The sequence below is a fragment of the Podarcis filfolensis genome (assembly GCF_964270895.1).
Source record: "Podarcis filfolensis genome assembly, chromosome: 16".
NCBI lineage: Eukaryota > Metazoa > Chordata > Lepidosauria > Squamata > Lacertidae > Podarcis > Podarcis filfolensis.
In genome coordinates this window covers 15,739,059-15,765,012 of record NC_139620.1, presented here as the reverse complement: position 1 = coordinate 15,765,012, position 25,954 = coordinate 15,739,059, and the positions used below count along the sequence as shown (strand labels likewise).

Genomic DNA, 25,954 nt, shown 5'->3' with positions numbered 1-25,954 from the left:
AAACGCTGGCTCCCTTGGCCTGAAAGCGAGATGAGCGCCGCAACCCCAGAGTCGCCTTTGACTGGACTTAACTGTCCAGGGGTCCTTTTCCTTTTTTACCTTTAGTGCTTAAGAGTCAGACTAGTACCTGGGAGACAAGGGTTCGAATGCCCACTTGACCATGAAGCTCAGTTGCTGCCTCTCAGCCTAACCTACCTCACAGGGTTGTTGTGGGGATTAAATCAGTGTGGGGAGGAGAACCATGTATGTCACCTTGAGCTCCTTGGTGAAAAGGGTGGGAAAGAAATGCCTGTATACATTTGCATCCCCATGGGGTCCCTGTTAGGATATTTCCGTTCCACCTTAAAAAGGAGACAGGCTGTGTCTTGCTTTATTTTGAAAGCAGTGTGACGTTTGCTTGGGGTGGGGGGTGGGCAGATCAGGCCCCTGAACGGGGTGGTTAGCCAGCCCCATGTCAAGCCCAATAGCATTCAAAACTCTGGAACCAACAAGCTCCAGAGCTAGACAGAACCCCTTTTATGTACAAGTGTTCGTGGATAATAGATCATAGATGGAAGAGTTCAGTGTTAGAAACTGAGATATGAAAGCTAGGAGCTAAATGGCACCTTAAGCCTAGGTTATGGGCACAACCACAGAATGTCTAGGTGCGCTTTTTTATAACAAGAATGCAAAGATGAAAATGAACGAACTGCGGCTAAAATGTTATGTTCGTTATTCACATGGTCTAGTCATTCCCCTGCCCACCCCCCTAGTATTCTTAAGAGGGTCTCTTCTCCAGTCTTCAGAAAGTAGTTGGAAGAGGGGAGGCAGAAAAAGGTCCTCCTTCCCTTCTATTCTGCAGTTTTAATCTGAAATCTTAGGCTCAGTACTGCACCCAGAGCCCAGAAACTGCTCGCGCCAATGAAATCCCCTGATGCAAAATGCGCCTAGTACAATGGGAGTTTTGTTTTGTTTTGTTTTGTTTTGTTTTGTTTTGTTTGTTTTTGAACATTGGAAGAGTTTAAATAGTCCCCCCCTGTGACAGCTGAGACCTCTTGGTGCCCTTCAGCACCTCAGTTTTCCAAACATGGTGTTAAAAGAAGGCCAAGAGCTCTGTGTCTGAGAATACAAGGTATAGTTGTATTTGAAAAAACCTCCTCGGTTTTCCGAGAACTAGATTGATTCAGGCAGATTTTCAGGGACACTATTAAAGCCTTCCCCCCCCCCTATTTTTTGCTGCACACACAGGTATCACTGCTTGGAAATTGAGGTGCATGCAGCATTGGTGGGAACAGTAGGATCTGCAATGTTGGCATCAAAATGCCAGCTGACACCCCCCCCCCCCCGCTATTTTAATTTGTATTTACCCTTTCTAGGGGAAAGCCAGTCTGTTAAAAAACCAAACCAGTTGTCATCTGTTTGTAATATCTGATTTACTTGTTTGTAGTATTATGCTCCATCTTGGAAGCACCTAAATATCTTAATCACAGAACAGCAGACAAGCAGGGCATTGTTGGTTTCAGAGTTTATTGTTCTGTCATTCCAGTTTTGAATTAAAGCTGTTTTATTTCAAATACAGGTATTATTATTATTATTTAAAAAAAACAAAACAGAAAACCAAGAGACAGCATCATTCAGTTAAGGTAGCAAAACATTTTATACAGCTTTTCCATAAAAAGTGGTTTCTCTTGGACAGGGAATAAATATGTAATTTTGGCATCTCTCGTTTCTGCGGAATTCAGGATTTTCCTAGCAGCAAGCACAGATTTGTTAAGGTTACGTGAAAAAGGAGAGGTCAATAAAATATTTCAAAACACATTCAAAACACAGTAAAAGGCACATGTCAGCGAAGACTAAGGTTTCGGGACATCTCCTATCCTCAAAGGAAACATTTTTTAAAAAATTGCTATTTCTCCCCACCTCTCCTCTTTCATGACTGGCAGAATTTCTGTCTGCTGCATGCATCTAAGGCACAGGAACTTTGCCAGGAATAAGGGTGGCAACCCTCAGGCACTTTTCCCTTGCACAGCAGGCTGAAATCCAACAGGTGATGCACCTGGTGAATTTCTGTCCATTGCATGCATCTAAAGGCACAGGAATGGCAGCCCTCAGACACAGTCTAGGAGCAGAAAAGAACACCCAGAAGAGCAATTTGAAGCCTCTTCAAGAACAAATAATAATAATTAAGCTTTCCCTCCCTACTTGCACTCTGCCCAGTACAACAGACCACCCCCTCCAAAGCAAACATATATGTGTTTTTAATGTTAATACAAAAAGAAGGTGGGGGACATTTAAATGTTAACCCACCAAAGCAGCAGTGTCTATGAAAAGCTTTGTGAAAAACAGAAAGCAAGAACAATGACTAATGTTGTAAACATAAACAGAACTGTTCTTTTTTAAAAAGGGTGAGTGTGGCTGCCCAAAAGTAGAGCCCTTTTAGTCCAGTTGTTCCTGGGCCTCCCCCTCCTACTGAGACATTAACAGCGCAAAGCTCTGCATGTTTACTCAGAAGTAAGGCCCACTGACCTCAGCTCCCTAGTAAACAGTGTAGGCACAATCAGGCACCAGCAAAGCACTCTCACGCACACAAAACAACCAGAAGAATTGTAGAGTTAGAAGGGACCCCAAGAGTTATATAGTCCTCCCCCATGCCATTTTTATTTTGAATTACGTAGTGGCAGCACCTTTTCAGTGCTCAGGGCCTCTAAAGGTCTCAATCTGGTGCTCCTCGTAAGGGCTGGAGCCTGTTTTGATCATTCCTTAATGCAATATTCAAGCAAGTAGTAACTGGACATCTCTGGGAAGCTGGGGCGGAGGAAGGGGGTAAGGTGGGGGCGGTATCCTGGGTGGCATTCACCACGGAGCCGGCAGCACGCCCAAGCAACGCATCTCTCCTGGGAGTGATGTGGTTGCTTGGGCACCTGCAGGCTCCGTGCTGCCCCAAATGGTCCGCCCGCTGCCTCCCCCCCAGCTGTAGGGCGGCTGAGTGGGAAGAGGCAGACAGACTCTGGAGGCCCCACGGAGCATCCTGCCCCGGCTCACCCCAGGCGTCCGATTGGCTTGCTCTGCCGCTGCTGGGAAAGAGAGGTGACCAAGAGTAATCTGTTACTGGCCTTTTTTGGTTGCCATTGAACTTACAAGGGTTCAATGAACTTTCTTTCCGAGGTCCTAAAACCCAGAGGAGCAGGGTTGCGCTCTTATCTCTGTCTGATTTGGGTAGTTTGTTTTACAGAATAAAAGAGAAGGCCTCACTTATCACAATTAAAGAGTTGCTCTCTGCTTATCACTCAAGGAGGCACAGAGAGTTCTAGAAAGAGATCTCTTCCTCTGCCTGGCTTCTCTCCCAACCACAGAACTGCTCTACACCATTAGCAGTGGCATTGCTGTTAAGGCAACATAAGAGCATAACAAGAGCTTGCTGGATCAGGCCCATCTAGCCATAGAATCATAGAATTGTAGAGTCGGAAGGGACCCCAAGGATCATCTAGTCCAGGCTCCTTCAGTGCAGCATCCTGTTCTCACAGTGGCCAACCAGATGCTTGTGGGGAAATTGGCAAACAGGACCTGAACACAAAAGCAATTCTCTCTATTCCTGTGGCTTTCACCCCTGCCTGCTGCGATCCACAAAAACTGTGCTTGTTGAGTTTGCATGCTACTTACCGTATTTTTCGCTCTATAAGACGCACTTTTTCCCTCCTAAAAAGGGGAAATGTGTGTGCGTCTTATGGAGTGAATGCAGGCTGCGCAGCTATCCCAGAAGCCAGAACAGCAAGAGGGATCGCAGCAAAAGCGGCAATCCCTCTTGCTGTTCTGGCTTCTGGAATTCAGAATATTTTTTTTCTTCTTGTTTTCCTCCTCTAAAAACTAGGTGCGTCTTATGGTCTGGTGCGTCTTATGGAGCGAAAAATACGGTAGTTGTTAGTTAGCAGCAAAGTAGATAATGGAAGGCTTTGGACAATTTCTACCACTACCAGCCCAAAGCCACAAATGCTGATTCTGATCAATCTAGAAAATCCAGTTCACGGTCACTCAAGTTCAGCCTGCAAATGTCCATCGCCCAGGTTGGTTGAACTGGGCGTAATGCAAGGAACAAGCTAAGTGAAGACAGGGCCCCACTTTCCATATTGGATACCACAACTATATGCTCCAACGCTAGATCCTTCGTAAAAACACCTCCAGGAAACCGTATTAAAACTCCATCTCCATTATCAGGACCCTCATGCCTCTCAGCCAATCCGGCTCTGATAATTAACAGTCAAACAATTAGCACCATCAGCTAATGAGCCACCGGCCTTCTCCAGGCTCCACCCTCTTCAAGAACACACTAAAAACAGCCTCAAACGCTCAAAAGTATATCGCCCACTACATCCTTTGGACTTTCATTTTTCTGGGAACATCTGGACAGAATTTCCTATCAGGTCTGGGAATGTCCAGACACAATGTCCCACCAGGGTTGTGTTCCTTATAAGCTTGCTAGGACAGCTAAGGATCTGCAATTCTACATCCTCAGATTTGCAAGTCTGGGGTTTCCTTGGTTTGGATCTCATTCCTCGTACAAAATATGGGACATCTTGGGGTTTCTGTAGTGAAAGGAATGAGTTTGCAGAGACTACTTTCCTCTAGTCGTGATCCTAGACCAGCCACAAGCTAAGCACTGTGGCCTTCAGATTCTGCTGGTCTTGGCAACATCTCCATCTTTCATCCCTACTGATGGGCAGCCTGGAAAGACAGGAACGGAAGTGGCTCTTGGCCTCATCCAGCTACCCATCTTGCCTCGTGAATCAGGTCCATGTCAACGCCACTCAGCCAAATATTTCCTCAACTTGCGCTTGAAGATCTCTAGCGATGGAGAGTCCACAATACTTTGAGTTCAGCAGTCTCCAACCTTCTCAGACCCAGAACCCATTTTTAGCCCAGACATACATTGGGAGACCCCACTTCTTAATTATTAGTATTTTTAAAAGTATTTGTATATTGCAGCTTTCCCCTCAATCTTCTGCCTGCTTGCTGTTTTGCTAGTGCAACCCAACTAAGTCTGTAGGTCATCCCAACCCACTAGTTGCAAAACAGGTGCCTTGGACAATGGTTCCCAAAGTGGATGGTACACCCCCTTTGTGGGTAGGGGGATTACTTGGGGGGCTAAGAAACAAGCGAGTGGAAGAGGGTGCTGGAGGTGTAAATGACTATAAGACTGTGAAAAGCTGGTCTCACTGGAAATGTTTAGTTGGGGTTGGCAGTTATTTTAATTTGGGTATAACTGTAAACTGTTTACTATAGTTGCTATTATTGTTGTTATTATTGGTTTCTATTGATTTATTGGTTTGTTTGTTGCCTGTATAGTATATTCTGTTTGATTATTCTGTTTGATTATATATGCTGTAAGCCGCCCAGAATGGCTGGGCGGGATATAAATTAAATGATGATGATGATGATTTTGTTGTTGTTGAATTAAATGAACTACATAAATAGTTTCAACTGGATTTTGAATAAATATGCAATTAATAGCTGCTGCTGCTTTGATTTTTATTGTGTTATGAACTTCCTTCGTGGGCTGTGCAAACTGCTATTCCGAAGGATGTTTTTAATGAGGGGGGCCATCGGGGGATGAGTTTATGGAACCAAGGGGGAATGGACCAAAAATGTTTGGGAACCGCCGGCTTAATCCATCGCAGTTGTGCACCTTTATGGATCATCCCAGCATCCAACCATCTTTTGCAATCTGAGCCCGTTCTTTGTCTAATCTTGCTTACAGGAGGCACAGAGAATTCTCATCCTGCTGTTGCTCTCCTTTCTTACAGCAAACGGATTTAGGCTGGGGCCTTCTTGCGTAAAAAAACCCTCACAATGGCACCCAACTATGGTAGTTGCACTCACTCAGAATCTCCTCTCTTCATTATTGGGGAACTTCCCAATAATTGGTTAACAATTAATGAGTGCAACTTGGGGTGGGGAGAGATGCCATTTGGGTTTTCGTGCAACAAATAAGCTGTGCAATCCAAAAGAAAGGCACACACGCTTAGTTCTTTTGTGGGCGGTGCTATTCTCTTGCGCCAAGTGTGGAGAGAGTCCTCTCTTTCTGGGGTTTTGGCCCACAGGGGATGCCTCCACCCTCTTGTGTCACATGAGAATCACAGGATCGTAGAATCGGAAGGGATCTTCTCATCTAGTCTGTGTCCCAGCCACAGCTGGAGAATCTGAGACAGAATGCAAGAAGCGTGAGGGAAGTCCCTCAAGAAAAATGGGTTGGCGGTCGACAAATAGAAAGGAGGGCCTTCCTTGTACGATGCAGGATTAATGGATGGAATTTGTTGCCCCAAGGTGTGGTGAAGTGTGGGTGGTTTAAAAGGGGGAGAGAAAAATGGATACAGAGCAGGTCTAGGCTCCATGTTCAGAGGAAGCCTCCCTCAGAATACAGGGTGCCTTCACCCTCTCCCTGGAGGTATCTGCTTGCCATCGTTGGAGACAAGAGTTATGTAAGAACATCAGAGGATATGCCTGGAGCTGGATCAGGCTGAAGGCCCATTCTAGCCCAGCATCCTGTTCTCAAAATGGCTGACCAGATGCCCACAACAGGAAGCCCATGAGCGGGACTCTCAGTGCAACAGCAACTCTCCTGAGGAGAACATATGAAGAGAAAGGACGCGGTGCCCAGATATTTAGAATTTAGCACCCCTGGAAGCAGAGCTGAATGGAAAGTGGAAATCAGGCTCTGTGTAGGAGGAGAGAGAGCCAGCAATGGCCGTCCCGGCAGAAACCCAAGTCCACTTCTCTGACATACTGTGGGGGGAGGCATTCAGTTGTGGGTCTCTGTGCTGCACACCCACGAACAGTCGAGTCCCAACCAAATGTTTAAAGTGCTCAAACCTAGGAGGAACATTCAAAGGGTCCCCCCCCCCCTTCTGACGCAGGCGCCACATTCCTCCGGAACACAGAACACTGAGGTATAAAGTGCGACAGTGGAGAAAACGCTCACCCCAGGGGCTCCCAAAGGAGTTGCCGCCCGAGGGAGGTGGAACGAAGGTCCCTCAGAGAAACCAAAGCCACAGAGCACCGCCAGAGAGGGCTCCATCACTGCTCCTTGGGCCGCTCCACCTCGGGGACGTTGCTCTGCAGAATCAGTGTCGTGCCGGAGGACCGGAGGAGGGCCATGGTGAAGGCAGCCACGAGTGCGAGGTTGCCCAGGAGGGCAGCTCCGAGGATGGCAAAAGTCTGGGTGAAGGTGGCCGCCGGGGCATGAGCGCTCAGCCAGGCCCGGCGCGAATGCAAGTCCCATAAAACAGATTCCAGTTGGAAATGGGTGCCCACGACAGCACAGATGTGGAAGAGCTGGTGGCTGTGTCCTGTGGCGGGAGGAAGGGAGGTGGGAGAGAGAAGAGATGGGGCGATAAGAGAAGCTCAAGAGAGAGAAAATGGTTGTAACATAATAATAATAATAATAATAATAATAATAATAATAATAATAATAATAATAATAATTTTATTTATACCTTGCCCTCCCCGGCCAGAGCCAGGCTCAGGGCGGCTAACACCAATAAAATCACAGTAAAAACATAATAGTGGGGGGGGGGGAAATACAGGTTAAAATGCAATTTAAAATGCAGTCTCATTTTAAAAGTAGCCAATAAATCAAGACCATAAGGGGAGAGAGACATAAGGGTCAAACTGAGTCCAAACCAAAGGCCAGGCGGAACAGCTCTGTCTTGCAGGCCCTGTGGAAAGATATCAAGTCCCGCAGTGCCCTAGTCTCTTGTTGCACCAAATTGGGGCCAGTACTGAAAAGGCCCTGTCCTAGTTGAGACCAATCTAACCACTTTGCGACCTGGGACCTCCAAAATGTTGTCATTTGTGGACCTTAAGGTCCTCCTTGGGGAGGAAGAAGAGCCGGGGCTGGATAAAGCCAATGGCCCATCCAGTCTGTTCTCACAGTGGCCAACCAGATGCCTTTATCGATCAAGCCCAAGAGCACACTCTCCTCCTGTGGTTTCTGGCAAGTGGTATTCAGAAACATTTCCTGCTTCTGACTTTGGACTTGATTAAGGTAAAGGTAAAGGACCCCTGGACAGTTAAGTCCAGTCAAAGGTGACTATGGGGTTGCGGCGCTCATCTCGCTTTCAGGCCGAGGGAACCGGTGTTTGTCCACAGACAGCTTTCCGAGTCATGTGGCCAGCAGGACTAAACCGCTTCTGGCACAACCAGACACTGTGACAAAAACCAGAGCGCACGGAAATGTCATTTATCTTCCTGCTGCAGTGGTACCTATTTATCTATTTGCACTGGCATGCTTTCGAACTGCTAGGTTGGCAGGAGCTGGGACAGAGCAACCCCATTGCAGGGATTCAATTATCTCCACCCTGGCCCACCCCACCCCCCCTTCTCTTACCAATGTAATCGAAGCGCCCAGGGGCCAGGCGCTCTGGCAGGTGGGAAGCGAAGAGGAAGCCAGTGAGGGCTGCGAAAAGAAGGTGGTAGAAGTAACCAGGGACGGAGTCATTCCAGGCGCAGTCTTCACCAAAGCAGAACAAAAGCTGAAAGGTAAGGAAGTGTCATGAGTCAGCCAGGAAGGGTGGCCCTGGAGGGGAGGAACAGTGACACCATGCCAAAGAGTGAAGCCACCTGCTTCCTGTGGCACTATGAGGAAAGAAATGAAGGCAAGAATTTGCATCTGCATGGCATAGCAAGACTTGGGTGTGGGGAGGCTCACCCCAAAAACTATTGGGACTAATCTGGATTATTGGTATGCGATTGCGAAGGTAGGGGAAACTGCACATTCAGTCCTTAGAGGCCAAAGTAAAAAAATATATGAACGTAAGAACAGCCCTGCAGGATCAGGCCAATGGCCCTTCTAGTCCAGCATCCTGTTCTCACAGTGGCCAACCAGGGAACCCAGCAAACAGGAGCTGAGCATAAGAGCCACACTCTCCCCACCTGCGGTTCCAGCACCTGCATGTTCAGATGCATTATTGCCTCTGACTGGGAGGGCAGAGCCTAGCCCTTGTGGTTAGCAGCCATTGACAAACCTCTCCCAGCAGAGCACCCCACCCCTAGGGTCACATTGCCCCCACCGCCATCCTACCCTGTAGAACAATGGAATGTTGTCGAAGAGGAAAGGGTAAGCGAAGGCTGTAGTCCTCAAGATCTTGCACAAAGAAGGACACTCCAGTTCCAGGAATCTAGACCAGGAGAACAACGGGAGGGGGAGGGAAAGTTCCAATTAAAAGGTGGTGAAAACAGCCTATGGAGAAAAAAAAGTCAGGGTAGGGTGGAGTAGCGCTTCAGGCGGTTCCCTCACTGCGAGAAGCCAAGTTACTGGGAACCAGGCAGAGGGCCTTCTCGGTAGTGGCGCCCGCCCTGTGGAACGCCCTCTCATCAGATGTCAAGGAAATAAACAATTATCTGACATTTCGAAGACATTTGAAGGCAGCCCTGTTTAGGGAAGCTTTTAATGTTTAACAGACCACTGTATTTTAATATTTTGTTGGAAGCCTCCCAGAGTGGCTGGGGAAACCCAGCCAGATGGGCAGGGTATAAATAATTTATTATTATTATTATCAGCAGTTTTGAATCTCTGGCTTGAAACGGAACATCTAGATTGGGCCTTAAAACAGCCCCCTGGCACTTCATCTACAACAACCTTCAAATCAAATTTTATTAAACGGTCACAGACCAGATTAACTCGTACAGCTAGTCAGCAAAGCATAACACCGGAAAAAACAAAGGACAATTTCAATACAGATTAGGCCATAACAGCAATTTCAAATTAGACAGCATAAATAAAATTAAGTATTTACCTTCGCCTGCATATTGGCATTGGAAAGCTCTTGTTTCCTGCGCCTAATAGCGGCTACACAGAATTTGGCAACATTGATCGTAATTTCAGGAACCTTATCTTCTACCAAGGCTCTCATACGTTGGAGTTCTGGTTCATTTTTAAGCTTTTGTAGAACTGGGGCAATAAAGGTCAGGCGTAGATCCTCGTAGTAACTACAGTGCAGCAATACATGCAGACTTGTTTCCACTTCCGATGAGCCACATGGGCAAACACGTGACTCATATGGTTTGCCCTCGTATCTGCCTAGCAGCAGGGCAGAGGGCAGAACGTTAAATCTGGCCAGGGTAAAGGAGTGTCTGTACTTAGGTATTTGTAAGAGGGCAGCTGCCCAGTTGGCACTGACCTCATGACGGGGGACTTTTCAGTGGTAGTTCCCCCAGCGACGTAGCTAGCTGCTCAGGCGCCCAGGGCGGCACACGCACCCTGCATCTGGGGGCAGGGCAAGCCGCCCATGGGGGTGGAGCAAGCTGCCTACGGGGCGGGGCAAACCAGAGCAGAGCATGCTGCGCGGAGCCTCCACAGGAGTCCCAGCAAGTCCCACGCTGCCGTTTCAGTCAGTGTGGAGCCTGCAGGCACCCAAGCCACTGTGCCCGCCTGCCCCCCCCCAGCTACCCGTCTGAGTTCCCCAGGTGCGGAATGTCCTTCCCAGCACGATGTGTCTGTCTCCATCACTCAGTGTGGCGTAGTGGCTGGAGTGTTGGACCAGGATCTGGGAAACCAGGGTTCAAATCCCCCACTCCGCCATGAAGTTAATTGAGTGGTCTTGGGACAGTCACTCACTCTCAGCCTAGCCCACCTCACAGGGTAGTTGTTGTGGAGATTTAATGAGAGGGAGAACCATGAAAGCCACCTTGAGTTCTGTGGGAAGGAAGGAAGGAAGGAAGGAAATAAAAACATACATACATACATACATACATACATACATACATACATTAATAAAAGCTTCTCAAAACAGGGCTGCCTTCAGAAACAATGAATGAATAAATATTAACTTGCAGGAGGAATGTGAAAGCATTCCTGTTTGCCTTGACACTTGGTGGCTGAAAGATACTGCTCCTAGCAACCTCAAGATCAGCAGGCAGAAGGATGTTTTCAAATGTAATTGCTTGTAATGGTTTCATATTGTAATTGCTTTAAGAACATCTTGATCTGTTTTAGAAAGCTTTGGCTTTGTTTTTTAAATTGTGTATCTGTTTGCTACCTGGGGCTCCTTGAGAGGTGTAGTTGTTGTTGTTGTTGTTATTATTATTATTATTATTATTATTATTAATCTACATTCTGAAGATAGGCATTGATTAAGAAAATGGAGGCCTGCAGCCACGCAGCAAACTCAGGGCCAGGACGACTTAGGCTGCCACTTAACCTAGAAGTAAACCCCATTGAAGTCAATGGGGCTCACTTCTGAGCAGACGTGTGTAGGAGTCTTCCATAAACCTCAGTGCGCTTGCACAGGATAAGTGCTGCCAAATGCACTGGGACTTCAGCGGTCATAGAGCCACTGAATTGTAGATTTGGAAGAAACCCAGCGGTCATCTAGTCCAACCCCCTGCAATTGTGTGAGCCAAAAGGCCCTCTCAGCCACAGACTCGCTGGAGGAACGCTAACCCCAGCACTTTCAGTCCCAGAACTCCACCCTCACTTGAAATCAGGGTGGGTGGGTTGCGCTTCTGCAGCTCAGATATGAGGCCATGGACTTGTAATGACCACCTTAGTGAAGGACCCTTGCCCCAGGCTTCTTTCGCCTGGTGATTTATTTTTTATTTATTTTGCATTCTTTCTTTCTTTCTTTTGCCATTTTAACAGCAAAGGGACCCCCCCCATCCCAGGTATATGGTTGGTGATAGGGCAGGACATTTCCCCTTGTTCTCTTCTCCGTCCCCCACCTGCCCACAAATCCCTCCTGTCATATAACCGATAACTTCTGTGTTTTTAAATCTACATACAAAACTATTTGCGGCTGAAGGTGACTTAATGATCTGGTGGCAGGTGAATATACAGACATCCTGCGAGGATGATTTAACAAAGTTCTTGGTTTGAGCTGAAGTGGTTTTGGGGAAAGAATGCCGCTTTTCAACTCATATTTGCTAGCAAACATCAACTGCATAGTCTCACTCCCTGTTTGATTTTTGACAAGGTTCTGAATTATAGAAAGCGCTGGATCTGGAGCCATAGTTGGCCCATGGTTGCCTTGCTGGCAATGTCCAGATCTTTAAAATAAACTGAGCTCCAAAATGCAGCCTTTTTTGAAATCTGATATGCCACAACTTCACATCTGTGCAAGATACACTGTTTTCATTTCAGCTCTGACCTTGGCACGGCACAAAAGCCTTACCCAGTGCTTTTTTTTCTTTGGGGGCACCCAAGGCTATGCAATAACAGCACCTTCTCCCCACCCCCACCCCCAAAAATGTTAAAAGTGTGGCAATAACAGTACAAACTTCATGGTGAGGAACGGCTCCTTCTTTTTCCTTAAAAAAATAAAATAAAAGCACTGGCCTTACTTACCGGGAGTAACAAGACAGGCTGGTGCAGATAAAGGAATTCAGGGCCGCCAGGGGGACAAAGCAGTGGTGCAAAGGGCCGTCTACCCAGACGTCAGGCATTGCGTAGGCTCCGTATGTGATAGCGCAGCCTATAATAAACAGAGAAGAAACTTGCGCAACCTCTGTTGGAAAATTCAAGACAGATTAAAGGGAGTCCTTCTAAATGCAGCACACAGTTAACCTACGGAACTCCCTCCCACCAGCGACTTGAAGGCTGCCTCACCCAAACTGTAGAGGCTGAGCGCTCCGTAGTCCAAGAAGTAGCAGATGTGCCTGGCATGGGTGGACATGGTGCTGAACGTGTGGGCACAGCTGGAGGTGAAGGGGTAGAGGCACACCAGCACCATGTAGGCCAGGAAAGGCCAGCTGTAGGTGTCGCGCCAGAAGTCCAGGCTGTAGGAGAGCATCAGGAAGCGCCACAGAAAATACCTACAGGAGGCAAAAGACGCATCCAGGAGAAGGACAACGGGACAGCGGTTCCCAAACCTTTCCAGCCCAGAGTCCCCTTGGTTCCATAAACACATCCCCAGTGACCTTATCTAAAAAGCATTGTTCAGAATAGTAGTTTGCACAACCCAGTAAGGAAGGTAACAACACAATGAAATCCGAAACAGGAACAATTAAACTGCATGCTTTATTCAAAATCCAAGTGAAACTATTTAATCGGTTCAACAAAATTGATGAACTTGATCCTGTGGTACCAGCTTTTCAAAGTCATTTACAGACCCTCCAAGCGTCCCTGTTTTCCAGGGACAGTCCTGGATTTACAAAAGCCGTTCTGGTTTCTGATTTGATCCCAGAATGTCCTGCTTTTCCTTAGGATGTCCCTATTTTCATCAGAGAAATGTTGGAAGGTATGGAGTTATGTGACACCCCCCCCCCAAGCCAAGGAGATAAGTAACTCTACACAGAACGCGGCTGAAAGACGCTGCAGACTTACCACGTTGGCAAAAAATGTGTCCAAATGTTGATGGTTTCGTTGTTCAGCTGAAAAGAGCTGAGGACGCAATCCAAGGCAGAGCTTTTGGGGTGACGGTAGCCAGAGATGATCCCATCTTCCCAGAAGATCTATAGGACAGGATTTGCCCAATGAGACACTTTTGAGTTGCCAAGACAGAAATTTAGCAGAAGTGAGGCCTGCATCAAAAGCTTTATTGAAGTGTCCCATCACTACAACTCCACCTGCGGCAACAGGCTCTCCTTAACTTCAGTTCAGAGGTAGGGAACCTTTGGCCCTCCAGATGTTGCTGAACTACAACTCCCATCGGGCCTAGCAAGCATGGTCAATGTGGAGGGGTGATGGGAGCTGTAGTTCAGCAGCATTTGGGAGGTCAAAGGTTCCTGTGTTAAACCATCAAGGGTCACCATGCAGCACCCCCAGGCACCAGTGTGACCCCCCAGGACCCCCTTTGGCACCCACAAAAGGTTTCAGTAGATATCTCCTCAAAAATCTACAACTGCTTCTGTTTGCTCAGCCTCCCCTGCACTGAACATGTCCCCTTATATATGCTCACATTTCCTTGGGCGCCTTTCCGTTCTGAAGAGAGGAGAGGGACAAAGAGCTTATCTCTAAGAGTGAAGGTGGCAGTGACTGCTGTAGGAGTCTTTCTCCCCGCTGACAGGAGGGCACAGCCACACCATGTTGCTGTCCTCCTGTCTCTCTTTCTGCTCATTCATGTGTAGCAGCCATAATGCTACGGCCCCACGGCAGCCATTTTGTGCTATGCCACTCCCACAGAGCAGCCATTTTGTGGCTGGCGCCCACGGCACACTCTCCAAATTCCAAATGGGCCCCACTGGCCCCAGAGACACTCATTTTACATCTTCCCTATTTCAAATTTTAACAAAACACCCCCAGGCAATAACAACCTTCCATCCCATTCCCAGAGTCTATGAGCAGAGAAACGATCCAAACAGGAGGCTTTCAACTTGTTAGGCTGCATTCGCATGTAACGTGAAAATGATTAGAGAGTTCATGCTCTTTTAAGCGTGACTTGGAACAGCCAGCCTTCAAACAGAGGACCACCCTGTGGTATAAATTCAACCGGTGCAGTTTCCTTGACTGGTTAGCTGCCAAGGTGTGTTGATTTTAAGAGACCCTCCTGAACAGAACCATGCGTAGTGGGATTGGGTTGGGGGGGGGAGATGGCCCCTACATCGTAAACACTGGAAGGATAATTTACTCACACGAGGTACTTGGTGGACCCTGAAGATCTGAGGCAGCTTTATTGTAAGCATTTCCAGTCACAGCGCACGGGATTCTCTTGGAGATGTGTTTTTAAAGGCAACTCTGCTTGTGGGGAGAGATTTTGCCAAGTGGATGGGGAAGGGGGTCAACATTTGTGTCCTAAAATGACAAAGGAAAAAGGAGGATGGGTCCGGGGGATATACGTATACAGGAGAGACAGAGACAGAGAAAGAGAGACGTGAAAATTCACCCAGGAGTTGCTGTCACCAAACATGGAGCTACAGAGTTTGTACTATTGAGGTCCTCCTAGCTCTAAGGGTGGCAAGCAATAACCTCGCAATCAACTTTAACAAAAAATAAATAAAACATATATTTATACACAATAACTTTAACCTTCCCCAACATAAAAATAAAAAGGTTCTTTTGAACCTTCGGACCTCCTCCCCTCCCTCCACGGGTTCCATTTTAAAAAACCCTTTTTTTCTTTTCCCCCCTGCATCTTTTACCATTACTCATCTATTATATAATCATAGTACCAAAATTCATTTCACATTACAAGTGTCCTTGTATCCCTGCCAATAATTTTAACTGTCTACAGTGGTCTTTTAAGTATATTAAGAAGTTGTTGATAAATCAATAAATAAAACAAAACAAATCGACATCATAAAATTAATAAACAGTCACAAATAAAACAGGGAGCAGAAGCAGATATTGAATCATTAGAATTGTAGGGTTGGGAGGGACCCCCAAGGGTAATCCAGTCCAACCCCCTGCATTGCACAGCTAAAGGATCCCTGACAGGTAGCCATCCACCCTCTGTTTAAAAACCTCCAATGAAGCAGAGTCCACCGCCTTCCGAGGGAGTCCCTTTCACTGGTGAACAGCTTATATAAAGTGCCGCTGCCATCAAGGGGCAGAGAATTGTGTCCAGACCTGTCAATCTGAATGCAAAAATGGCAGCAGCCTGATGCACCTCAGAATGGGGGGGGTGATTCCAGAAGGCTGTGGGACCCCCTTCCCTTCCAGCTCCAGGGACTGCCAAACCCACTCTGCCAGGGGAGCACCTAGAGGCCTTCCAGCTGTTCCTATTTTCTGGCAATTCAGCACCTGGGAGAGCTTCAAAACTACTTCTTAGGCATTATCTTGCTGCAAGCTCTAAAACAGCCCAGTAAGGCAGGCCAGCAACACGACCCCCCAGCCAGCAAACGCCAGAAAGGCGAACCCAGGGGAATAGTTGTTTACGAGGTCATGGAAGGGTTCTCTGAGGGTTTCCTGATTCACAGAACAGGAAGACTGATATATGTCTCTCCCTTGCAAACAATTTGTCTAGAGATATTTTGGTCAGGGTTTGCTTCCGGGTGTGTCAGTCTTTGTCTGCCATTCAGCACAATGGCCAGAAGCTTCTGAAGTGTGTGTTCATGTGTTAGGTCGCAATGCCCCACAACAGAGTCCTTAACTCATCATTTTCTAAGCTTCATAAAACTTTTCAAGTCGCACTGGATCTGTTTCTCCTTTATTGTGCGACCGCTGCAGATCACACACATGCAGAAACAGAGGTCACCCAGTGGTTGACGGAGCATTCAAACTCTGGTCTCCAAGGTCACACTCTGAAAAGCCTTCGTCTATTTTTCTGTCCATCCAAAGAAAGGGATGCTTGGCAGAGTGGGAGATTTCTCATAACTCTTAACTGCACTACAGCACACTCTCTAAACCACTGTCCCAAGATGATTTACACATAGAATAATTAAAACAGTTAATGCAAAAAACAAAAACAAAAAAAACCCCAACAACAACCAGCAAATACATTTGCAGTGTTGCACTCCACCCCAATCTCTGGGCAGGGCAAGATTTCAGGGGTTCCAGGCAGCTTCGTGTTGATTCCTTTTGGTAATGAGGCACAGCAGAGACTGTGGTGTCTTTATGCTATATACCGTATTTTTTGCTCTATAAGACTCACTTTTTCCCTCCTAAAAAGTAAGGGGAAATGTGTGTGCGTCTTATGAAGCGAATGCAGGCTGCGCAGCTATACCAGAAGCCAGAACAGCAAGAGGGATTGCTGCTTTCACTGTGCAGCGATCCCTCTTGCTGTTCTGGCTTCTGAGATTCAGAATATTTTTTCCCTTGTTTTCCTCCTCCAAAAACTAGGTGCGTCTTGTGGTCTGGTGCGTCTTATAGAGCGAAAAATACGGTAGTTTATTTACACATACATGCAACCTGAGCCTACAATGGAGGGGTTCACAGTATTATCACCCCCCAAAAGGAGCTTGTTTCTCCCATAGCTACTGCCTTGGATTCAAACAAAAACCAAACATTGCTTTGCCTCCCAGTTTGCTGCTTTCCCCCCAGCACACATCACCCCAACTTTCAACTCTCGCTATGCCTTTCTAACCTCTGTGAGTTGAGGGATTTGCCATCTCACACAGAAGCTCTTTCCTTTTGCTCCCTTTAATGACCCATCATCCAGCCAATTGCCTCACCCAGGAGCTACTTGGCTTAATTTTTGACTCTTGCTGGATCCAGGGGTTAGCAGGGTCTCAGCGTACAGCCTACCTCCCCACCCCAACTGATAACAATAGCAAGACTAAAACTCTAACAGGTGGACACTTCTGGTAAAGACCCATTTATCCAGCTGGGAAAATATGCCAGAACAGCAATATCTTTGACTGTTTCCTGAAAGTGTGGGGTGCTGTTCCACAGGACAGGGGTAGCCACCCTAGAAGTTTGGAACTTGCAAGAGAGACTCTCTGGCAGACTGCAGTGATCTATTGGGTGCAGAAGGGGGTAGCATCCAAAACAGGGTTGTTGACAGGGGCAGGATGTCCTGGTCCGAACACACCAGCTACAAAACAGCTTCTGGACCATTTCCAGGCCCAATTCTGTGTGTGAGCTTCAATTTTGACACCCTAACGGCATGGAATTGGTTGGTTTTACTGCTTTTAACTCTGCTGCGGCGCAATTTAGACAGGAAATGCATTTATACCGTGTTGTGTTTTAAACTCTGTCATGTGTGTGCCCCCCTGGAGAAGCTCAGAGTTATGGGGAGGCGGAGAAATATTGGAAATAAATAACTGAAGCCAGATGCATCATGCAAGAACACACCATAAAACCACAAGATGTGATAAAACAGAGATAGGCTCATCAGATGATTATTTAGTCATAGTACTTGAGTTGTTGCACAAAGGCCTCCTAGTGACTTACAGTGTGTTTAAAAACATGAACATAAATGCATTATAATGCTGACACATTCACACATGCAGTTCAGAAAAATATATACAAAACATCACTCTTTTCATCTGCCATAATAGCAGCAGGAAGGTTTGGCCACACACAAACAGCATAGGACACAGAGTCACAGCATACATTGAAATCCCAAATAATTATGGGAACTGAAGTTTGTTGAGGGTACTAAGAATTGTAGGTCTGTGAGGGGAACTACAGTTCCCAGGATTCTCTGGGGGAAATCATGCACTTTCCAATGTGTGGCTCTGCCTAAAAGCATCATCATTGGAGTCTACCAAAAATCTGGCAGGGGGGAGAGAAAGTTTTTTATCTGGCTCTGAAAAAATGCCAGTGAAGGCCCAAGGCTTACCTTGCTAGCAGAGAGCAGACCCTCCAAGTGTCCCTATTTTCCAGGGATGTCCCTGATTTAGAGAAGCTGTCCCAGTTTCTGACTGGATCCCAGAATGTCCCGCTTTTCCTTAGGACGTCCCTATTTTCATCGGAGAAATGTTGGAGGGTATGGAGTTATCCAACCCCCGAGCCATCTGAAGGCAATCCTGTATAGGGAAGGTTGTGTTTTTTAAAAAAAAAAAGGTTTAATGTTCTATTGTGTTTTTATATATTTTGGAAGCTGCCCAGATTGCTGGGGCAACCCAATAAGATGTGTGGGGTATAAATAGTAAAATTATCATTATGGAATGGGACGTCCCTATTTTCATCGGAGAAATGTTGGAGGGTTATGGGAAAGCATTCCACAGATGGGGAGGGGCACCTAAAAAGGCCCTCTCCCTTGCCATCCCCTTACAGGCCTCCCTCAAAAATTGGACCAAGTGATAAAACAGAAAAATCAGACAGAAAAACAATAGGCATCTGCTAAAACAAAAGCCTGCTGGTTGTTGTTTTTTTTTTTTTTTAAAGCTTGAGCCAGCAAAGAACAGCAAGAGAAGGACGCAACCAACCTCATGAGGCAAGGAGTTCCACAGTTCTGGTCCATGTAAAGCGCTGACCATCTCTATTTTGACAATGAGAGGGGGGGAGAGGAGTGGGACACGGAGTTGTCCCCCAGTTCTCCCTCCAGAATCTTTTTCCTTTCAACCAAGGAGACCTTTCATTCACAGGGGTGGGGGAAGAAACTCTCCCCCCCCCCGTTTTCCCCCAAACTAGAAATCAAGTTCTCTTTTGTTCCTTCGCACAAGGCCACCATTGACAGCTGAAGGCCCTCTGAGTCACATGGTTGACCACAGAGGAGTCAAGGCAAAACGATGAAGGCTTTCGGCAGGGATGGAAATAAAAGATTAATTACTTCTTTGTAACCAACCCAGACAAAAAAGATTCTGAAGAAAAACCCGCCGGAAAGATGGGAGGGCACCCAAAGCTCAAAGGTCAGAAGAGGTTCCCTCCCCCACATCTCATTATCCGTTTTTCCAGTTTGGCAAAATGTTGTATCCAATAAAAATCACCAGTTGTGCTTCCCCGTCACCCCATCATCCCAAACACTCCTCCTCTTCCACCCTGGCCCTGCCTCTCTCCCTTCCTGCTTTCTGTCCAGTGTGTGCCAACCAGCACTGGGCTCCCTTCTTGCTGAAAAAGACCCAAGCCAAGGCTGAATTCTTGGGAGATAAAATCACCCTTTCCATCGGTCTAGCAATATTTTTTTGAAGCGCGGTCTCGAAGGCGTGATGGGTTTGGGAGCTGGGAGCAGCAGGGAAAATGAACATAAGGAGATCCCTGCTGGATCAGGGCAGTGGCTCATGTAGTCCAGCATCCTGTTCTCACAGTGGCCAACTAGATGCCTGTCTAGCAGGATTTGGGCACAAGAGGACTTTCCTTTCCTGTGGTTTCCAGCAACTGGGATTCAGAAGCACTCCTGCCTCTGACTGTGGAGGACAGCCATGAATTTGTCCAGTCCTCTCTTAAAGCCATCCAAGCTGGTAGCTGTCGCTGCCTCCTGTGGCAGGGAGTTCCATAGTTTAACTATTTTCTCTGTTCTGAATCTTCCAATGTTCCAGTTCATTGGATTTCCACAAATTCTATTGTTATGAGAGAGGGAGAAAACCTTTTTTTCTATCCTCTTTCTCCATGCCAAGCATAATTCTATAAACTTCTACCATGTCACCTCCTGCTCGCCTTTTCTCTATACTACAAAGTCCCAAAGGCTGCAACCATTCCTCACAAGAAGGGAGTCGCTTCATCCCCTCAATCATTTTGCTTGGCCATTTCTGAACCTTTTTCCAACTTTACAAGATCCTTTTTGAGGTGAGGAGGCCAGAACTGGACACAATATTCCAAATGCGGTCACACCATAGATTTCTATAACGGCATTATGATACTGGCAAGTTTTGCTTTCAGTTCTTTTTCTAATGATCCCTAGCATGGAATCTGCCTTTTCTGCAGCCGCGGCACATTGGGTCAACATCTTCACTGAGCTGTCCACTATGACCCCAAGGTCTCGTTCCTGGTCAGTCCCCATCAGTTCAAACCCCATGAGCGCATAGGTGAAATTAAGATTATTATTTTTGCCACAACATGCATCACTTCACAGTGAACATCATTTACCATTCACCCACTTTGGGGAGGTCCTTTTGGAGCTCTTCGCTGTGGGTTATTGCAGTCAAATATAACTAGAAAGCTTAGGGCTAGTTAATGCATGAAGGGGTTAAGACCATGGAACTGTATTCCTAGACTCAGGTCATACCGCTTCACCTCCATTGAAGAAGGAAGTGAAGCTTCCTTTGTTTACTTTCTTGTACTATGTGAAGCTCACCAGGCAACATGTATGAGCTTGACCGCTTCAAGCCCAGACCACATGCTCAGAAGTATTTATTGGTATTTTGCAACCCAATAACTTTCTACCTGTGTTCTTATTGTTGCTGCATGGAATAGCGTATGAATGTGACCTTTGGAGTTTGTAAGTAAAATATTTAAACTTACTAAATAGTCCAAAAGCAGCTGGGGACCCAAGTTTGGGAAACACTGGTTTAGGCAAAGCCCAGCCAGACATGTAGAAGTGGCATGTGCTTTATTTCTGTTTACCTACTGTTGATTCCCCCCGCTTTACAAACCAGAAGTATATAATTTTTGTTAAATAAATAGTCCCCACTAGTACTGCTCAAGGACCCCTCCCCTCTCCACACATCACATCCAATGGAGCCATGCACTTAAAGAACCCCAACAAAATTATCCCCAAGCCCTAACACTCCTGTGGAAAACATCAGTTGCTTTGAAACCCAACAATGAGCTTCATTTTTCTCCTGGATTTACCCAACACACACATCTGCCACAGGCAAGGTTTTAAGGAGGTATTTGGCAATTAAAAAAAAACAACCTTGAAAAATATAATAAAGCCGGCTTTCTCAGGCAGCAAAAGCTTTTTTAGCGCTTAAAAGATTTTCCATATTCAAAAGCACTTAGCAGACATTAGCTAATTGAAGCCACCCGCCTTCCTTTGAAGAACAAAACAAATCCCCTTCCTCCAAGGTAATCATTGCAAATGATGCTGCGGGCTCCAAATTCTGCATTCATAAGAAGAGCCTGCTGGATCAGGCCAATGGCCCAGCTAATGCAGCATCCTTTTCTCACAGCAGCTAACAAGATGCTTGTAGGAAACTCACAAGCGGGACCCAGGTACAAGAGTCCTCTCCCCTCCTGCAGCTCCCAGGCTTCAAAAAGCATTTCTGCCTCCAACTGTGGAAGCAGAGCACAGCCACTGTGGCTGGCAGCCGTTGATAGCCCTCTCCAGTGCTTTTTTCCCCTTAAAAATGTTTAGGGGTACTCTCATTTTGACTAAAGAAAATCACCATTTTATAGTTCAAATTGGGAAAAATAAATACAGTGGTATCTCTGGTTACAAACCTTATTCGTTCTGGAGGTCCATTCTTAACCTGAAACTGTTCTTAACCTGAGGTACCACTTTAGCTAATGGGGCCTCCCACTGCCACCACACAATTTCTGTTCTCATCCTGAAGCAAAGTTCTTAACCTGAGGTACTATTTCTGGGTTAGCGGAGTCTGTAACCTGAAGCGTCTGTAACCCGAGGTACCACCTGTACTGTCATTTAAACAGAAACATAAGATAGTTGGTTAGAGCATTGTGTTGATAATGCCAAGGTTGCAAGGTTGGATAAAACTGGATGTCATTTTGAATCAAGATGGCAGAGGAAGCTATTTGGTTTCTTAGAAGTCCACTGGGTATGAGGCTTCGTGTGTGTGTGTTAGATGCAAATTTAGAAGTAATTACAGTGGTACCTCAGGTTAAGAACTTAATTCGTTCTGGAGGTCCGTTCTTAACCTGAAACTTCTTAACCTGAGGTACCACTTTAGCTAATGGAGTCTCCGCTGCTGCCGCATGATTTATTGTCATCCTGAGGTAAAGTTCTTAACCCGACGTACTGCTTCCAGGTTAGCAGAGTCAGTAACCTGAAGTGTTTGTAACCTGAGGTACCACTGTACAGTAAATGAACAAAAGTACAAAGATTCACAAAACGTTTAGGGGTGTGCGTACCCCTGCACACCCCCAGGAAAAAAGCACTGGCCCTTTCCTCCACAAATGTGTCTAATCCTCTCCTAAAGCCACCTACGACCCCCCCCCCACTCCCAGGTTTCAATCATCCAAGGGTCACCTAAATCCAACACCCTGCGCAAATCTGCTTTTATAGCTGTCACAAATTCCATGTTCTCATGTCATACAAACACACACAGGCACAAGTATATGAAATACCCAGCGGTCCTCAACAGCTGGTCCGCAGCCCCAAATCCCTCCCAGCTTCTCCTGGGGATCGCCGATGCTGCTAGCTGGCATTTGGGTGGGAGACACAAGGACCTCTTTTTCAACAGTAAAGGCAAGTCAACAGTTTTGCTTACCACAGTGCTTTTCATTGCTGCCATGCTGAGCTGGAAGCAAGTCGTCCCCCCACCCCAAGTTTCTAGTCCATGTTGAGGAAAGACAAAGGAAGCCTAATGGCTGCGCAGAACAGAACACAAACCCACAAACATCCAATGTGGATATTTCCATCAGATGCTTACCTTGAGTTGACCCCAAGTCCCTCCTGAGTGATGGCACTGGCGTTCTCCATACACACTGGTTTCTCATGCCTAGAAAATCTGATTTTTGACTCCAACCCTCACTTTCCTCTTCTTTATGAGATAAGGAGTGAAGGCTGATTCTGGCAGTTCCCAAGCAGGGCATAGGGATGACGTACCACCCCATATCATTTGTCCTCAGCATCTGGCCTTCAGGGATGAACATGGAGATTCCATTTCCCTATCATTCATTTTTATTGCCTTTGTAGCCCATATTTTTCTTCCCTTTCTCAATTTAATCCCCACAACAACCCTGCGAGGTGAGGCCGAGAGGAATAGTGGCTGGTCCATGGTCGCCCGTTGAGCTTCGTGGCTGAGTGGGGATTTGAACCCTGGTCTTCCAGGTCCTAGTCACTTCCCCACCCCTGGCTCTCGTGGCTGATAACTATGAACAGTTATCTGCTCCCCCGTGAGTTGTCCACCCCCTCCTCACTTTTAAAACCCCCACCGCTAACATCACATTTAACTATGCAGTTGTCTGAAATTGTGGATCAGTCACAGAGATCAATCACACCGTTGATTTATAAATTTCTGTCATGCCGTCCACTCCTCCACCCCCAGTTATCTTTCCCCCTCCCCATCTAAAAAGCCCCCAATAGCCTTAGACTCTCCATGCAGGGGAACTGCTCCAACCCCATCCCATCTGATGGGATGACCAGAACAACACACACTAGTTTTGAAATTTTAATGCTAGAGGAAGCACACCAGGGGTACACAGCTAATGCACCAAAAAAGCTCAGAGAAATCCAAATTCGGTACCAGCAGTCAAAAAGGGCACAGTTAAGTCCTATTTCTAATTTCATTAGTCCACCTAAAAGGGATATTGAAAGCTTAGCAGCTGTGGGCAAGACATTATGGGGATGTAGGTTTCCTCTCTCCTGAGCAGGGCACAGCTGCACTGATTTGTAGAGAAAAAAAATCTCCCTCTCCTCCCAAAAACTGACACCATCTTCAAATTTATGCCCATTTTAGAGCTGGGTAAACTGAGGCTCTCTGCTAAGGAATGGACGCAGGACCAGGCTGGTGCAGAGCAGGTGGCTTGATCTCCTCCTCCTTTTTCTCAACTCTGCCTGCTAAAGTCCCGCTTCCTGAGATAATGGCTGGCTACGCCAAGACCTTAAGGCCAGAATCATAGAATTGTAGAGAAGAAAGGGACCCCAAGGATCATCTAGCCCAACCCCCTGCAATCACAGCTAATAAATCCCTGATAGACAGCCATCCAACCTCAGGCTGAGATCCACTGGGTGCAGAGCGCCAAGGCTGTGAGGACCAGGCACATCGATGCGCCCGGAAAGATTTTCAGCTGCATCCTGAAAAACTTTTGACCAAGGCAAGCTCAAAAGTTAGTTTTTTAAAAAAATAACTCAACAGCTGGCACAGCAGGAAGGAAGGAAGGAAACCACCGCCCAGGCAAGAAGAATGAAAGGCAGGCAAGGAGGCCGAGGAGGCTGCCAGCTTGCAAGCAGTTACCTGCTCCAGAGAGGACGGACCCTGCGGGGCAGACCCCCCCAATGCACCGCTACCAGCACTCCATCTTGTCTGAGTTGCGGGGCCTGCAGCCCGGGCTCCAAGCGAGCTCAGTGTGTTTCTGTTTTTCCCCCCTTAGTTTTTACTCCCCCCGCCGTCTTCTTCCCTAAGCTACATTCCTTGCCAGTTCTGGTGGCGGAGTGCCAGGCCGCCCTCCCCGTTGGCTGGAGTTTATGGGCGGAAGGGGAAGAAATGGGCCTCTCTCTCTTCGCAGAAGCCACCACCATCAGGAGCCAGAAATGCAATAAAAGAGCCCTCATTATTCCTCCCTCCTTCAAGGCAGAAACCTAACGTGTCTTTTTAAACAGGGGATCTGCAGCTGGAGTGTGGAGGGGTGGGGGGAGATGCGAGCCACAGCAGGTTCCTTGAGGACATTCGTTTTTGGGGTTAGGTTGGGTGGGGGGAGCGCATTTCGGGAGGTCCCAGAGTTACACAGCCGGAGCAAAGCCAGGTGTCAAGCTGAGAGCCTTTTTGCACTTTCTGAAGTGACCCAAAATTTCTGCTTCCAGATTTTTGAATTTTGAGAGACAATTTCCAGTGAAATAAGGCGGGCGTTAACTGAGGACTGGAACTCTCCAATCCAAAATGTCTCATATTAAATAACTGAAATTGTAATTAAAAATAGCAACTATTATTATTACTCCTAGCCAGTGCAGTGGGGGTACCTGGGAGTACTGCTCTGCTTTCCTTTGGACCACATAGGCAAGGCTGGGGGGGGCGGTCTGTCATCTAGGCAGTCCTGGACCACCACGCACAGTGCCCAGGCTTGCACCCTCATTTTGGTGCTGCTAATGGAGAGGTTTGACTTCACCCCTGGAGGTGCACTCTATCTATTGAGGCACATGGATGCCAACAAGTTGTTTTGAACCATTTTTTATGTGTGTTCTAATATTGCAACCCATCTCAGGGACTTAGGGTGAAGGGTGAGACTGGCTTCACATTTTTGCCATAGGGGCAATTAAGGATTTTTAAAGGGGCGGGAGAAGAATTCCCTTTTTAAAAAACTGCACACTGAACAAAATGTCTGTGGAACGTAGCCCTGACCCAGAATTCACAACCAGCTCCCTTCGAAGGAGGTTGGAAGATGTTTTTGACAAAAAAGGTAACACAAAAGCCTCTTTCTGCTATTGTTGTGCGATCTGGGTCAGTTGACTGGGGAGACGGCTGTGGCGTTCTGCAGTGGGCACAGAGGCTAAGTAAGTGATTTAAGGGCATCGCAGCAAGATGTGGAGCTCAGCGCTGAGAGAGCTCATTGTAAAAAGGCAGGCTTCAGACCAGCTTCGGAGCAAAATCTTGCAAGAGGGAAAAAGCGACCCAAGTGTTGGGACTTTTAAATTTAGAGAAAAGGCAAAGAAGAGGCAACATGATAGAAGTTTATAAAATAATGGATGTCATGGAGAAGGTTGATAATTATTATTTTTGCCCCTCTTATGACCACAGTTCGAGGACATCCAGTGAATAAGAATGTTGGAAAATTAAGGATGGATAAAAGGAATTCTTCACACAGCACGTAACCTGTGGAACTCTCTGCCACAGTAATGGTCAGCTGCCTAGAAGGCTTTAAAGGAGGATCAGGCAAGTTCAGGGAGAA

The 25,954-nt window shown here is 46.8% G+C and overlaps 1 protein-coding gene across 3 annotated transcripts; it reads right to left on the bottom strand.

Annotated features, from left to right (window-relative positions):
• Positions 1-1,488: 1,488 nt before the first annotated feature.
• On the bottom strand, positions 1,489-24,580 carry PAQR6 (progestin and adipoQ receptor family member 6). 3 transcript variants are annotated; one of them, XM_083592045.1, is made up of 8 exons: positions 24,307-24,580; positions 14,539-14,698; positions 13,292-13,419; positions 12,575-12,780; positions 12,314-12,440; positions 9,053-9,149; positions 8,360-8,504; positions 1,489-7,319 (listed from the first exon to the last, which is right to left on the bottom strand). In XM_083592045.1, exons 2-8 carry the CDS (start codon positions 14,587-14,589, stop codon positions 7,048-7,050), a joined length of 1,026 nt encoding a protein of 341 aa, XP_083448171.1. In that variant the 5' UTR covers positions 14,590-14,698; positions 24,307-24,580; the 3' UTR covers positions 1,489-7,047. The 3 variants fall into 3 exon arrangements, with proteins under 3 accessions (XP_083448171.1, XP_083448173.1, XP_083448172.1); XM_083592047.1 differs by lacking the exon at positions 24,307-24,580 and adding an exon at positions 24,061-24,237; XM_083592046.1 differs by lacking the exon at positions 24,307-24,580 and adding an exon at positions 22,780-23,241.
• Positions 24,581-25,954: the final 1,374 nt, after the last annotated feature.